The 13,120-nt window shown below is 43.7% G+C and overlaps 1 protein-coding gene across 4 annotated transcripts in view; it reads right to left on the bottom strand.

Moving 5' to 3' along the window:
- Nucleotides 1-7,367, bottom strand: part of Eps15 (epidermal growth factor receptor pathway substrate 15) — a 99,361-nt gene extending 91,994 nt beyond the window's left edge. For 2 of the 4 annotated variants that reach the window (XM_075946047.1, XM_075946049.1), the window contains exon 1: nucleotides 7,181-7,367. In XM_075946047.1, the coding sequence (XP_075802162.1) occupies nucleotides 7,181-7,213 (33 nt within the window). In that variant the 5' untranslated portion in view covers nucleotides 7,214-7,367. The remainder of the gene's footprint in view (nucleotides 1-7,180) is intronic. The other 2 variants (XM_075946046.1, XM_075946048.1) reach the window with 2 other exon arrangements.
- Nucleotides 7,368-13,120: the final 5,753 nt, after the last annotated feature.

Below are 13,120 nucleotides of genomic sequence, written 5' to 3'. Positions count from 1 at the left end.
TTTGAGGCTTATGCATTCGGTTTGGGATCTTTGTTGTTTGTGGTTTGTGGTTTTGTCTTAAGACAGAGTTTTTGACATAACCCAGACTATGAATCTGCCATGTAACCAAGAATGACCTTGAAATCCTGATCATCCTCTGCCACCACACTCAGTACTTAAAATTACAGATGTACACCAACACACTCAGTCTCGGTTTTGTTTCATTTTCTTTTAAGTTATCATCTCACTATGCTTCTAACCCTGGCCCAGAACTTTATATGTTGCCAAAGCTAACCTCAAACACAGGATTTTCCAGCTTTGGCCTGCCACAGTACTTACTGGTTTTAGGTCATACAAAGGGTTTTTGGTTTATTTATTTATTTATTTATTTTAAGAAACAACTTACAAGCCCCTTTGGTTTAAAGTGCTTGTTACAAGCCTAAGGACCTTAACTTGATCCCTAGAACCACATAGTAAGTGAGACTCAATTCCCCAAAATTGAGATACACAGGCATAGAGCTTAAACACACAGAAAATAAATACTTTTTAAAAATTAATATAAAGCCGGGCGGTGGTGGCGCACGCCTTTAATCCCAGCACTCGGGAGGCAGAGGCAGGCGGATCTCTGAGTTCGAGGCCAGCCTGGTCTACAAGAGCTAGTTCCAGGACAGGAACCAAAAGCTACAGAGAAACCCTGTCTCGAAAAATTTAAAAAAAAATTAATATAAAAATTAAATACTGGCTGGGCATGGAGATGCACACCTCTATTAATCCCTGTACCCAGAAGGCAGAGACAGGAGAATCTCTGTAAACTGGAGATAATCCTGGTCTCCAGAGGAAGCTCAGGACTAGCCATTACTTCACAGTGAGAACCTGTCAAACGAACAACAACAAAGCTGGACCATGGGTTTAGCTCAGGGGTAGAAAACTGGACCCAACAAGCAAACACAAAGCCTTCAAAAAAAAAACTTTTATATACTAAGTAAGAAAACTTCAATTTAATCTGAATAGTAAGTATTTAAGATATTCATTATATATTTTTTATCAAATAAAAAGCTCATAATGGAGGTACTAATACACTCACAATCGTATCCAGATACCAACCAAAGCACACAAGATCTGTGAGTCAAAGCTCCCTTCTTCAAGAAATTTACTACTGGGCTAGGCATTTTTAATCCCAACATGCAGGAAGCAAAGACTGATCTCTGTGAGACTGAGGTCAACCTGGTATACAAAGCAAGTTACAAATCACAAGAACTACATAGTGAGACTATGTCTCTAAAAGAAAAAAGAAAGGAAACTTATTATCCAACTAAAACAAAGCATATACTGAAAAACAAAGAATTTTTAAAAGACATTCATCAGACAGTCTGTACATCCAGAACACAAAAAAAGTATAATGAAACAGCTTTTAATTTCATGTATCTTAGCTCCAATCTTAGATATCAGTGAGGAATTGTATGTGCCTGTTATTTCAGCATCTGGAAGGCTGAGGCAACAAAGATCCAGAGCTCAAGGCCAGCCTTGGTACTGAGCTACAGTTAGGGGCAAAATAACAACAAAATCACCCATACACCAACAACAAAAACTTAGATCTACTATTTCCTGCCTTATATAAATTACCTCATCCATTTGTAAAATGAATTATTAACTGAAGTACCACTTGGGAAATAGACATTAGAAAAAGAAATGGACAGATGAAAAAAAAATTGTTTGGTTTTGTTTTTTTAAACAGCATCTCTGTGTATCCTTGACTGGGCTGGCCCCAAAAGCAAGAGTTCTGCCTGCCTCTGCCTCCAGAGTGCTAGGATTTAAAGCAAGAAAAAGTTTTACATCAACTTGACACAAGCTTAGAGGAGGGAACCTCAACTGAGAAAATGCCTCCATAAAACCTGGCTTCAGGCAAGCGTGTAGATTTTCTTAATTAGTACTGATGGGGGTGAGTTCACTGTGGGTGGAGTCACTCTTAGGCAGGTGGTCCTGGGTTTTATCAAAAAGTAGGCTGAGCAAGAACCGCCTCTGGATGAGCTCCTGCCTTCAGAATCCTGCCCTGTTTTGAGTTCCTATCCTGACTTCCTTAATTGATTGACATTTTCTTCATTAATGTGGAAGTGTAAGCCAAATAAAACCCTTCCTTCCCAACTTGTTTTAGGTCATGGTGTTTCATGACCTAAATTTACTAGGCCAGGCATAGTTCACATCTTTATTCCCAGCATTCTGGGAGGCTACACCAGACTGATCTCTATTGAGTGCAGGTCAGCAGGGCTGCGTATCAGGGAATACCCAGTGGTAGAGTGGTTGGTTGCCTAGCATTCATAAGGCTCGGGTTTGATACAAAGTGCTCAAAAAGAAAGAAAACATTACCTGTCTTTTCTATAATCTACCAAAAATCCAAAAATAGGATCTTTCTCATTCAAGTTTTTCCTTTTCCCAATTTTTTTTAATTTCGTATGTGTGCTGCATTTACATCACTTCCCCACCCCCTCTCCCACCCCTCTCATGTCTAGCTCCTCCCCTCTAATTCATGGCCTCTTTTTCTTTTCTTATTATTGACATACACATATATGTACATGAATAAATATGTAAATACAACCTGCTGAGTTCATTTAGAATAGCTCATCCGCATGTTTTTCAGGCTGATGACTTGGTATTAAATAACCAATTAGGGGGGTTCATCCCTAGGAAAGAAATTCTCCCTCTCTCTACATTAACTGCATGTAGCTCTTCATCTAGGAACCAGGCTTGGATGTTTTCGTCTTTTCAGATACAAGCTCTCTGTAGCCTAGGCAGACTTGCAGTTTACTTTGTTGCCACTCTGGCCTCAAATTCACAATAATCCTGCTTCAGATTCCCACAGGCTAGGATTAGCTTGTACCATCATGTTTCTATTTGAATTTTACTCATCAACAAGAAAACAATTGAAAGGAGAAACATAAGGCTGTGCCATACTAAACACTGAGGAAAATCAGCACATTGTCGGGTAAGATTTACAAAACAGAATGTTGGGGCTGGAAAAGTATGTAATAGCCTTCAAACTCCCCTATTAAAATCCAAGCTCCACATTTTTGTCTTTAAGTTTCAAAAGTTACTATTTTGTTTGTTGGTATATTTTAAGATAGAATAATTCTTGGCAAAAAGCAAATACTCAACATTATTTGTTGAATAATTTTTAATTCACTTATTTTTATTTTATGTGTATGGGTGTTTTGCCTACAAGTTATATTGGCACCTTTTAGCAGTGCCTGGGGAGACCAGAAGATGGGGTTGCATTACCTGGAACTAGATTTATAGAGCTCCGTTAGCTAGCTACCAGACAGGTGCTGGGAATTGAACCAGGTTCTCCTGAAGAGCAGCCAGAGCTCCTAACTAATGTAGATCAATTTTTAAGGCTAAGAAAGCAGACACGGAGAGATTTTACTCACTGCCATATCTACTGGCAAAGCTAAAAATGTCACTCATTTTCTTAATTTAGTAATCTATCATCTCTAGAAGGCAAAATTTCATTTTAATCTTTTCCTAAAGAAAGGATTGTGGCAGGCATTCAAAAGGGAAGGGAAGCACAAACTAAAAATTTTTCACATTTTTCTCCAATTTTTTATTTCTCTTTAAGTGATAAGGGCTAAAAAGCTAAAAACCAACCAAATGCAGTGTGCTACATCTAATATTTTAAAAACTGCATAGCATATTTGTTTAATTTTAGCACCTGGGAGGTGAAGGCAAGCTTACAGGAAAGTTCCAGGACACTCAGGGCTAAAGACCCTGTCTCAAAATCAAACAAAAACAATCTCTCTCTCTCTCTCTCTCTCTCTCTCTCTCTCTCTCTCTCAATGAATGAATGAATGAATGAATGAATGAATATAAATGGGTGAACCTACTCCAAACTGATCATCTAACTGCTGGAGGCAGAAACTAGCATCTGGCTAATCTTCATAACTGCCAAAGAGCCCTTTAACAGTTTTTGCATAGTAAGCAAGAGTTATCAATCACTTTCTTCCAAATAAAAGATTGGGGAAAGAGATGAGTTTTAAAATATCCTTTGCTGGGCCCAGTGGCACACACCCATAATCCCAGCTTCCTGGGAGACTTGGGGTGGAAGGATCACTTAAGTCTAAGAACCTGGGTCAGAACAGCAACACAGCCATACACTGCCTACCCTCCACAATGTCTCTGCCCTGAAGAATCTCACTTGAGTACACCTGTCTCTGTGTGTTAGAAGAGCAGAACACAGAACAGACGGTGACATAAATAGATCAATAATGAATGTGAAACCAGGTTACACCACTATCTGACTTGACGTAGTTCAAGCAGTTAAAAAAAATTTTTTTTAAATAAAAAATTTGAGGAACTGAGAAGATGGCTCAGTAGGCAAAGCATGAGGAACAGAATTCAAATCCTCAGTACCCACATAAAAAGCCCACTATGGCTGAGTATGTCTGTAACCCCAGCACTGGAAAGCAAAGCAAGCAGATCTCAAGAACCCACTGGCTAGCTGGCCCACTTCCCCAAAATGCAAGTCCCATTCACTCAGAGCTCTGTCTCAAGGAAGCACACCTGACATCCTCTTCTGGTCTCTTCATGCACTCAACAGGCACACGCACCTGTGCACCACACACACTTTAGACAGTCTCTCTGCACTGCCTTGGCTTACCTCACACATTCCATGTAGCTCACACTAGTCTTAAACCATCAGCGTTCCTCCTGCCCCAGACTCACAAGTGCTGGGATTATAGGCATGTGCCACCAGACCCAATTAACCTAACTTAAAAACAAAACAAAACAAAAAACCAAAAAACAAAAAAAAAAGGTGAAATCTAAGAGAGAAGTAGGTATAAACACTATGAATTTGAGGCCTGCATGGTCTACAGAGTTCCAGGCAGCCAAGGCTACACAGTGTGAATGTCTCAAAGTGCACGCACAAACACACATACAGACACACACACACATAAAGAACACAAAGAACAGGGGCTGTAGAGATGGCGCAGCTCAGGTTAGGAACACTTGTTGCTCTTGTAGAGAAATCAGGTTGGGGTCCCATTACCCACGTGGTGGTTTATAACCATTGACAACTCTAGTTCCAGGAGACTTATGTGGGCACCAGGCATGCACATGCCCTTATATATATGTATACATGCAGGCAAAACACTCATACATGTTAATTAAATCTAAGAAACACAATTTACTAAGTTTTAAAGGAAGAAGACACATAAGTAAATATTTTAAAATAGGAGTTCCTTTACAATATAATCTCACTGTATCTTGGTATTTTAATAGCAAAATATTCTAAATTGACTTATTTGAATTATCAATATAAATTCAAACATGAAACACTAAGGACAATTCCCCCTTGGTGATTCAGCACTTGCTCTGGATACTGTTAACACCTAAATACATACCCACAAGAATATATGTAAATTGTGAAAGTGACTATAAAAAGAAAGAGCCCGAAGCAAACTTCCAGAGATGAAGCAGAAACTAAAAACACAGTCCCATGGAGGAGAAAGGCGAGTCGGCACAGAACCGAGAAGCAACTGTACACAGGTCTTCAAGGGAACAAAATCTTTGAGAGAGGGGAAACTGCCAGAATTAGCCAACAGAGTCAGAACACAACAGACTGCCAACAGAGATCATGTTTAAGGCAGGGCACTAACTAGACTCACAAAGTCAACACCCAAAACTCAATGTTTCCATTCCTCAAATTTGAGTTTCAGAGGGATCCTTCCAAACAGATTCATGACCAAGACCAGTTAAAGGCTCCATCTTAAAAATTCTTCCCTGCTATCTGCTGATCAAAACACAGTGACCCACAGGAAATAAGGTTGGAAATGTAAAACGCAGTTTGGGAGGCCATTCCTGGACACTGAGACTCTTTACCTGAAGAGCTGTAAACACACACATACTGTTTATATAAAATCACCTTTGCTGGGGAAGTGGCTCAGTTACCAGAGAAGCCCTTGGGTTTGAGCCCTGGTAATAAATAAACTTAGCATAGTGGTCCAGCCGTGAGCCCACCACTTGGGAGGCAGAATTATCCAAAGTTCAAAGTCATTCTTGACTACATAGTGAGTTCAAGGCCAGCCTGGTCTACCTGTTTCAAAATAAGTAAGTAAATAAAAATCTCCATCCTGGTTCCTGGGGAAAATACTTCTTTTCTCTCTATCCCGAAATATTAGGGAGAAAAAACACCTCAAGAACTCTTTATCATAACACAAAAATGTCTACTGGCCAAGCACATGCCCTAAGTGTAGAGCTTTAGCTTAAGTACAGGCAAATCTAGGCCGAGGAGGCAAGATGGCAGGGAGCTATCACGGGGCAGCCTGTAAGGTTGAGGTGGGTACAGTCCCCAGCTCTGGGGAGAACAAACTCCTGACAGTGGAGATGGCTGGACCGGCAGGTGTGTAGCGCCTCATCCGCCTGGTAGTGAGAGGACGACTCGGGTTTTACAGAGACGGAGAACCCTCCTGAGTGAATGATCTTCAGAGGTTTCCTAGGAAACTCGAGGACGGGGCTCTGAAGGAAGAGAAAGCGAGAGGCAGAGACGGAGAGACAGACAGAGAAAACCGCTTTGGGCAGAAATCGTCCTGGGAAGTTATCTCCACTGTGGCCCCCCGCGCCCGCCGGGGCGGACAGAGCCGCCCACCTGCTGAAGGCTGGCACTGTTGGTCCCCAGGACGGCGACCAGAGCCTGCCCCTCACGGGTAGGAAAGTCTGCAAGGGGAGCAGCGCAGAAGTTAACATGGGCGGGCAGAGCGCGAGTGGGACAAGCGCCCGGGCGGGATGAGACTGGGGGACCTGGGGAAGGGGGGGGGGGGCTCGGCAGCGCTCTCTCCCGCCCGTGAGTAAAGCTGAGCGAATCCTGCTCTGCCGAGGTCGAGCCTCGCACTGTGCGAGCTCCGCCGGAGTTTACCTGACCGCCGTCAGGCCCGCACAGAAACTTCCCGAGACGGCGAGCGCTGCCGGGACCCGTGAAGGCGGCCGGGTGGGAACCGCGCGGGGCGGAGCCGAGCGCCAGGCGACCCCGGGGCGGGGACGCGGTGGCCGCGGCTGGGTGGGGGGCGCTCCGGTTCGGGATGGCGCCCGCGCTCCTCACACGCGCTCCCGCCGGGCGGCCGAGAGCGGCCGCCGCGCCAGCGCCCGAGAGCGGTGGGGGGAGGGCCGGGGAAGCCCGGTGGGTCGAGCCGGGCGGACCGGCGGGCGGCGTTACCTGTGTCAGGGAGAACTGGGCTGCCGCAGCCATGGTGTTTCCATCATGCACGGGAGGGGAAGGAAGGACGGGCGGACAGGGGCCGGGGCGGGAAGGAGGCGGAGGGACAGGCCGTAGGCGAGGCCGGCGGCCGGGCGTCTCCCCGAACTTCGACAACTTCCCTCTTCACGCCGCCCCGCCCCGCCCTGCCCCGCCCCGCCGGCCCCACAGGCCGCGGCGGCGCGCAAAGCCCGGCGCAGGAGTCTGAAGCGCGGAACCAGGCCCTGACCCCTGCCGCCCTGGAAAACCCGGTGCGGATGGAGCACCGGGGCGGACCGGAGGCGGAGGCGGCGCCCTGGAGTCCTAAGAGAAAAATGTAGGCAGAACACGGACTTTCCTGGGCTGCTGCTTCTGAAAAGCGCGGAAGATATACCCGTGCCCAGGTGGCTTGTGGGAACTAAAAGAGTAATGGTACTAAGTAATGCTAGTAATGGTTTAGTAATATTAAATAATACTGATTTATATGGGATTGACTGCACCAAATGCTTTATTTTTATTTTCTGTTTGCTTTTGAGACAGGGTGTCTATGTAGCCTTAGCTGTCCTGAAGCTCACTATATAGACAAGGCTGGCCTCGAACTCACAGAGATCCTCCTGCCTCTGCCTCCTGAGTGCTGGGATTAAAAGCGTGCGCACCGCCACACTTTTTTTTAATTACATGACTAGGGGATTTGAAACAGAAAGAAGCTATACAAATCAGGAAGATGAAACCCAGCTGGGCACGGTGGCACACATACCTTTAATCTCTGTGAGCTTTTGTGTCTGCCTGGTCTACATAGTGAGTCCCAGAACAGCCACGGATATGTATAGGTGACACCCTGTCTGAAATTTAAAAAAAGGGAATACAGCCCGCCCCCGCCCCCCCCCCCCCCCACAGAAAGTATCTTACCTGAAGTTAAACAGCTGACTAGGAAGCCAGATTACAATTTAACTCCAAAGCCTTACCACGGGCTGTCCACGGAAAATGAAGGCGCGTAAATCGTTTTCTCCTAAAGCCAAAATCTGGGGCGCAGAAAGAGACTGCTTCCCTTGCCTGCTGCCTGCCCCTCCTGGAGTGTTAATAAAAACATGTGTAGTATAATAAAAACACAGTGGGACCCGGTGTGCACGAAGCCCTGGGTCCCATCCCAAATTCGCCTCTTGGCAAGGTATCTCCTCTCCAAACCAGTGTGGACACTCTTTGTGTTAATCCTCTCTCTACGGGAGGAAGTCGGCATCCCCCTAAGGACTTGTCTGTAAGTCTACCCCAACCAGATCGAGAACTCCTCAATAACAAGAACTTTTTGATATATATGTATTTTAATATAATAGTACAGTTTATACTTAATAAAGGCCTTCATCCTGCCTCTGTTAAACATAATATGCCTTACACTTCCTCATGTTACTACCTTTAATGGAATAACCAACCACTAACTTGAAATTTTCATTTGCAAAAGCTTAATGTCTTAGTTAGGGTTTCTATTGCTGTGATGAACCACCATGACCAGAAAGCAAGCTGGGGAGAAAAGGGTTTATTTATTTGCCTTATGCTTCCATTATTGAAGGAGGTCAGGACAGGAACTCGGACAGAACAGGAACTTGGACAGAACAGGAACCTGGAGACAGGAACTGGTGCAGAAACCATAGAGGGAGGCTGCTTACTGGCTTGCTCCTCATGGCTTTCTCAGCCTGCTTCCTTATAGAACCCAGGACCACAAGCCCAGAAATGGGCCCTCTCCTATCAATCACTAAATTAGAATTTTTAAAAAATGCCCTGCTGTGAGATCTTAAGGTGGCATTTCCTCAACTGAGGTTCCCTCACTTCCGAAACTCTACTTGTGCCAAATTAACATAAAGCTAGCCAGCACATGTATGAAACCTATCTCAAAAAGCCTTCTAGGAAATCTGCATACCTTTTAAATTGAGTATGGAGAGAGAGAGAGAGAGAGAGAGACAGAGAGAGAGAGAGAGAGAGAGAGAGAGAGAGAGAGAGAGAGAGACTGGGATTAGATGTGGGGGTCTCAGGAATGGAACTCAGGCTGGCCGTCTTGGCAGACTTTGCCCTTATCTATTAAGTTGCTCCACAGGCCACAGCCTTGCCTTGTTTTAAGAGTTAGTTGAGGGCCTGTCTGCGTCTCACTGGCCTGTAAAATCCTTGAAGGCCGACTACTACTCCATGTTACAAGTCCCCAGCCCCAATATATATTTGCGCAGATTGTTCTCCCTTCCTCAGTCATGGTTGTTTCCAGGGGAAATCCCAACTGTGAGGACCACATGTCTATCATGCCCATGGCTGTTGGCGTTATAATAGAATATCCCTCAAAATACTGAGCCAGCTGGGAAGACCCAAGGTCTAGTTACCTCCATTTCTGTTTTTAGACTTTTTCCATCACAGGCAAAAACCAAAGAAGACTCCATAACTCCTGGCTCTACCCAGATTCCTCTGACTTAGTCCAGCCTCAGAGAGCAAGTTATACAGGTCTGATGAGCAACCACTTAGTCAGGAATGTCTCCTTTGACCTCTTTTCGCCTTCATTCCTTCTCCTTTTAAAGGAAGAAGAGGAGAAACTATCGTGCTCTGAAGCATCAGCTGAAACCCAACTGATGTTGACTTTGGCATCTTCTGCTTCTCATTATTAAGTCTGAACTTCACACACACACAAAAACTCTAAAAGGAAGCAATTATCATACTCACTTCACAAATGAGGTACTCAGTGTCACAGAGGTCAAGTAATTTGCCCGGGGTTATATGGTTAATAGCCAAAGTAGTTGAGATATCAAAATAAAACTTAGGCATCAGAATCACTGGGTACAACGAAGGAATCACTAGTTACAGACTTTAGAGGGGCTACAAAATGATGGGTGAGAAATGCTTTAAGTTGTCGGTACACAACTCAAGTTCAGAAACCGGAAAGTCATAGAGCATTCTGTATTGGAGGATAGCTGGAAGGAAAGTTGTTCTCTGACCTTAGCATACACACCATAGTATGTTAAGGAAATAAAAGGAACTATTACTATGCATTTGCTTTAAGTAAAAAAAAATGAAACCTCTTATCTATATAGTACTGCTTTAGCAGTTATGTCTTTATTTGCAAAATCTAGCACACTAACTCCTAGTAGCTAACAGCTAACTTATAAAAGTTTGTTGAGCTAAACTAAATATATAATCTCAGGCATACTTATCTGTATCTTCAGTTTATCCCCATTTCACAGATAAGAACATTGAGAGGCTGGGGAGATGGCTCAGTTGATAAAGTGCAAGCAAGAAAACCTGCATTATTTGATCCTCACCATCCATGCAAAACTGAATGAGAGAGAGAGAGAGAGAGAGAGAGAGAGAGAGAGAGAGAGAGAGAGAGAGAGAGCGCCAAGCAAAGTGGCACGCATCCACCTATAATCCCATCACTGGAGAAGCAAACACCTCAGGATTTCTGAGGCTTGATAGCCGGGCAGTCTAGGGAAATGGGTGCCTGGAACTCAGCGAGGGACCTTCTCTCAGGAATAAGGTAGACGTCACTAAAGAAGACACCCTGCATCACCCTTGTCCTCTGCAAGACGTATAAGCAGTTTGGGTCTTCCTGTAAGAAAAAAACATGCTCTGAGGGTATAGCTGAGCAGGCAAACTTACCCAGGCTGCACCAGGTCCTTGAGTCAACCCAAAAGAAAAAAATGAGGAAAGAAAGGAGAGGAGGAGGGGAGGAAGAATGAAAAGGAGAGAAGGAAGGAGCACCTAGGAAAGGAAGACTGCCTTCAATTCATTCTATAGGAAATCCTCCCAGTCCCTTTGGGAGCACCAGTGATTTAGAGTGGTTTCTCCACTCATGAGCTCTGGTTTCAATTACTAGCCTGTAGTAGGAGATGGAAGCAGGTCTGTGGGGATAGCGCTGACGGGCCAAACTCCCAAGGCCTACAACTTCTGAGAATGGATTTTTTTTAATGACATACCAATGATAATTTGCAAATGTGTGTCCCAGATCTCATCAAAGCACTGGGTCACATCCCAAATCTATTTTGGGAAGACAAAATATAGATAATGAAAGATATATTATGATCTAATTCATTGTAGCAGGAATGAGCTACACAGGGCAGACAAAAAAGACTTATTTTTTTTTTAGGGCAGCTTTAAGTGTCTCTCAGGCTCTAAGCTTCAAATTCCTGGTGTGTCCTTCTAATATAATAATAACCACTTTGTACGGATAGTATAAATATTAGACATCATTCATAAATGGTCTATGACAAAGACTGGCCTGGACTCTGTATCTTCAGTAACTGATATTTATACAATACCATTATGTAAAGTCACCACTCACTCCCTACTTTTCAGGCAACCGTCTAATTACTAAGTGGCTCTGTAGTTACAAGTTATTAGTTACAAGAAGGCGGAGGGACTGTCTTGAACACCCGACATTTGTATCCCTGTCATTAAGAGGTAGATGTTCCCTAAGAACTAAAGTTGTATCTGATGACTATAATCTGGGCACTAAGAACCAAACTTGTCTTTACAACAACCCGATAAGGATTGCTTCTACCTAACTATACAGAAGAGAAATTTGTTCAAATTCATAATTCACAGGTCTTCTGACTCAAACCTGATTTCTTTAATAATGTGTATTGTTAGCATCCTGGAGAAATAGCCCCCAAGAAGACAGCATAAACTGGAATTCTGAGCCTGGAAAACGGAACATGAAACGCGGATTTGTGATAAGCCTAAACTTGGGATGAGCCTGACCAGGAGCCTTTAAATCACACACAGCTTTGCCCTTGGACATGTCCCTTTGCTATTCTAACTTTCCCATTCCTGAACCTATCCTTAAAGGAAATCTTCACATTTCTGTTTCTTTGTTTCCCAACTTTTGAAAGCAGATGTCATATCAGTCTTTCATGAACACTACGCATGTGTGATGTCAGCATCTGTAAAGCCGAGAGATGCAGGATAACTGAAACGAGGAGGGGAGGCGGTGAGGACCTCTGGATGTACAAAGAGTGGTTTGTGTGCATGAATCTCTGTGACAGGCCTTCCACGGAAATGGTGCTACGCTGGAAAACAAAGTTGTACTGCGATTGCAATGGTAATGTAGAGCTCATGCTTCCAAGCCGCTGGCTCCATAAATATAGCTCAGCATTCTTCAGAATTACCCAGGGCCTCAAGAATGTGTGAGACTATACAATAATAGCAATTGTGCTACTTCAATAACTGTCCTGTACCAGGGTCTGGACCATGAAGAGGACAAACAGTAAAAGATTTTTAAATGCTATAGACACCCAGGGTGTCATAAGACAATTCAAAATTGTCATCACCAAGACTTCAGTACAATGGGATGTCCTGGGAACAGCTGAATTTAGAACCGGGAAAACCCAACCAGGTCCATTCTTTGCTCTCTCTCTCTCTCTCTCTCTCTCTCTCTCTCTCTATATATATATATATATATATATATATATATATATATATATATATATATATATATATATATATAACTTTGGACAAGTCAGTGGGTGGCACCAAGCCATGGTTGCCTCCTCTGCAAACTGAAGGTCATATACCAACTTGATGATAATATTATGATGACTAAGGTTACATGTAAATAGCCTGGTGCCTAGCATGCAGCAGAGCCTGTATTCGTTAGCATGAGCTTTCTTGCCTACTGGAGAATATTCAAGGTTTGAGTAACCTGAACTGAAAAACAAAATCATTTTTAAGGTTTTCAAAAACTCTACTTAATGATTTTTTTTCATCCATTAGTGATATTTGTTAAATACCCTAGAGTTAGGGAAATTATTCAGTTGTTGTTCCCAAAGTGTCATTGGCTCTTAGTGAGGCAGCAACTGCAGTTCTACGCTTGCCCTATTTCCTTCCTTTCATTTCCCTCTCTTATGTAAGGTCCTGGAAACCACAAGAAATCAAAAAGAGTACCCTGGGAAAGAA

This window comes from Microtus pennsylvanicus, chromosome 13 (assembly GCF_037038515.1).
Source record: "Microtus pennsylvanicus isolate mMicPen1 chromosome 13, mMicPen1.hap1, whole genome shotgun sequence".
NCBI lineage: Eukaryota > Metazoa > Chordata > Mammalia > Rodentia > Cricetidae > Microtus > Microtus pennsylvanicus.
The sequence above is the reverse complement of the archived record's forward strand: the minus strand, read 5'-3'. Positions and strand labels throughout refer to the sequence as shown.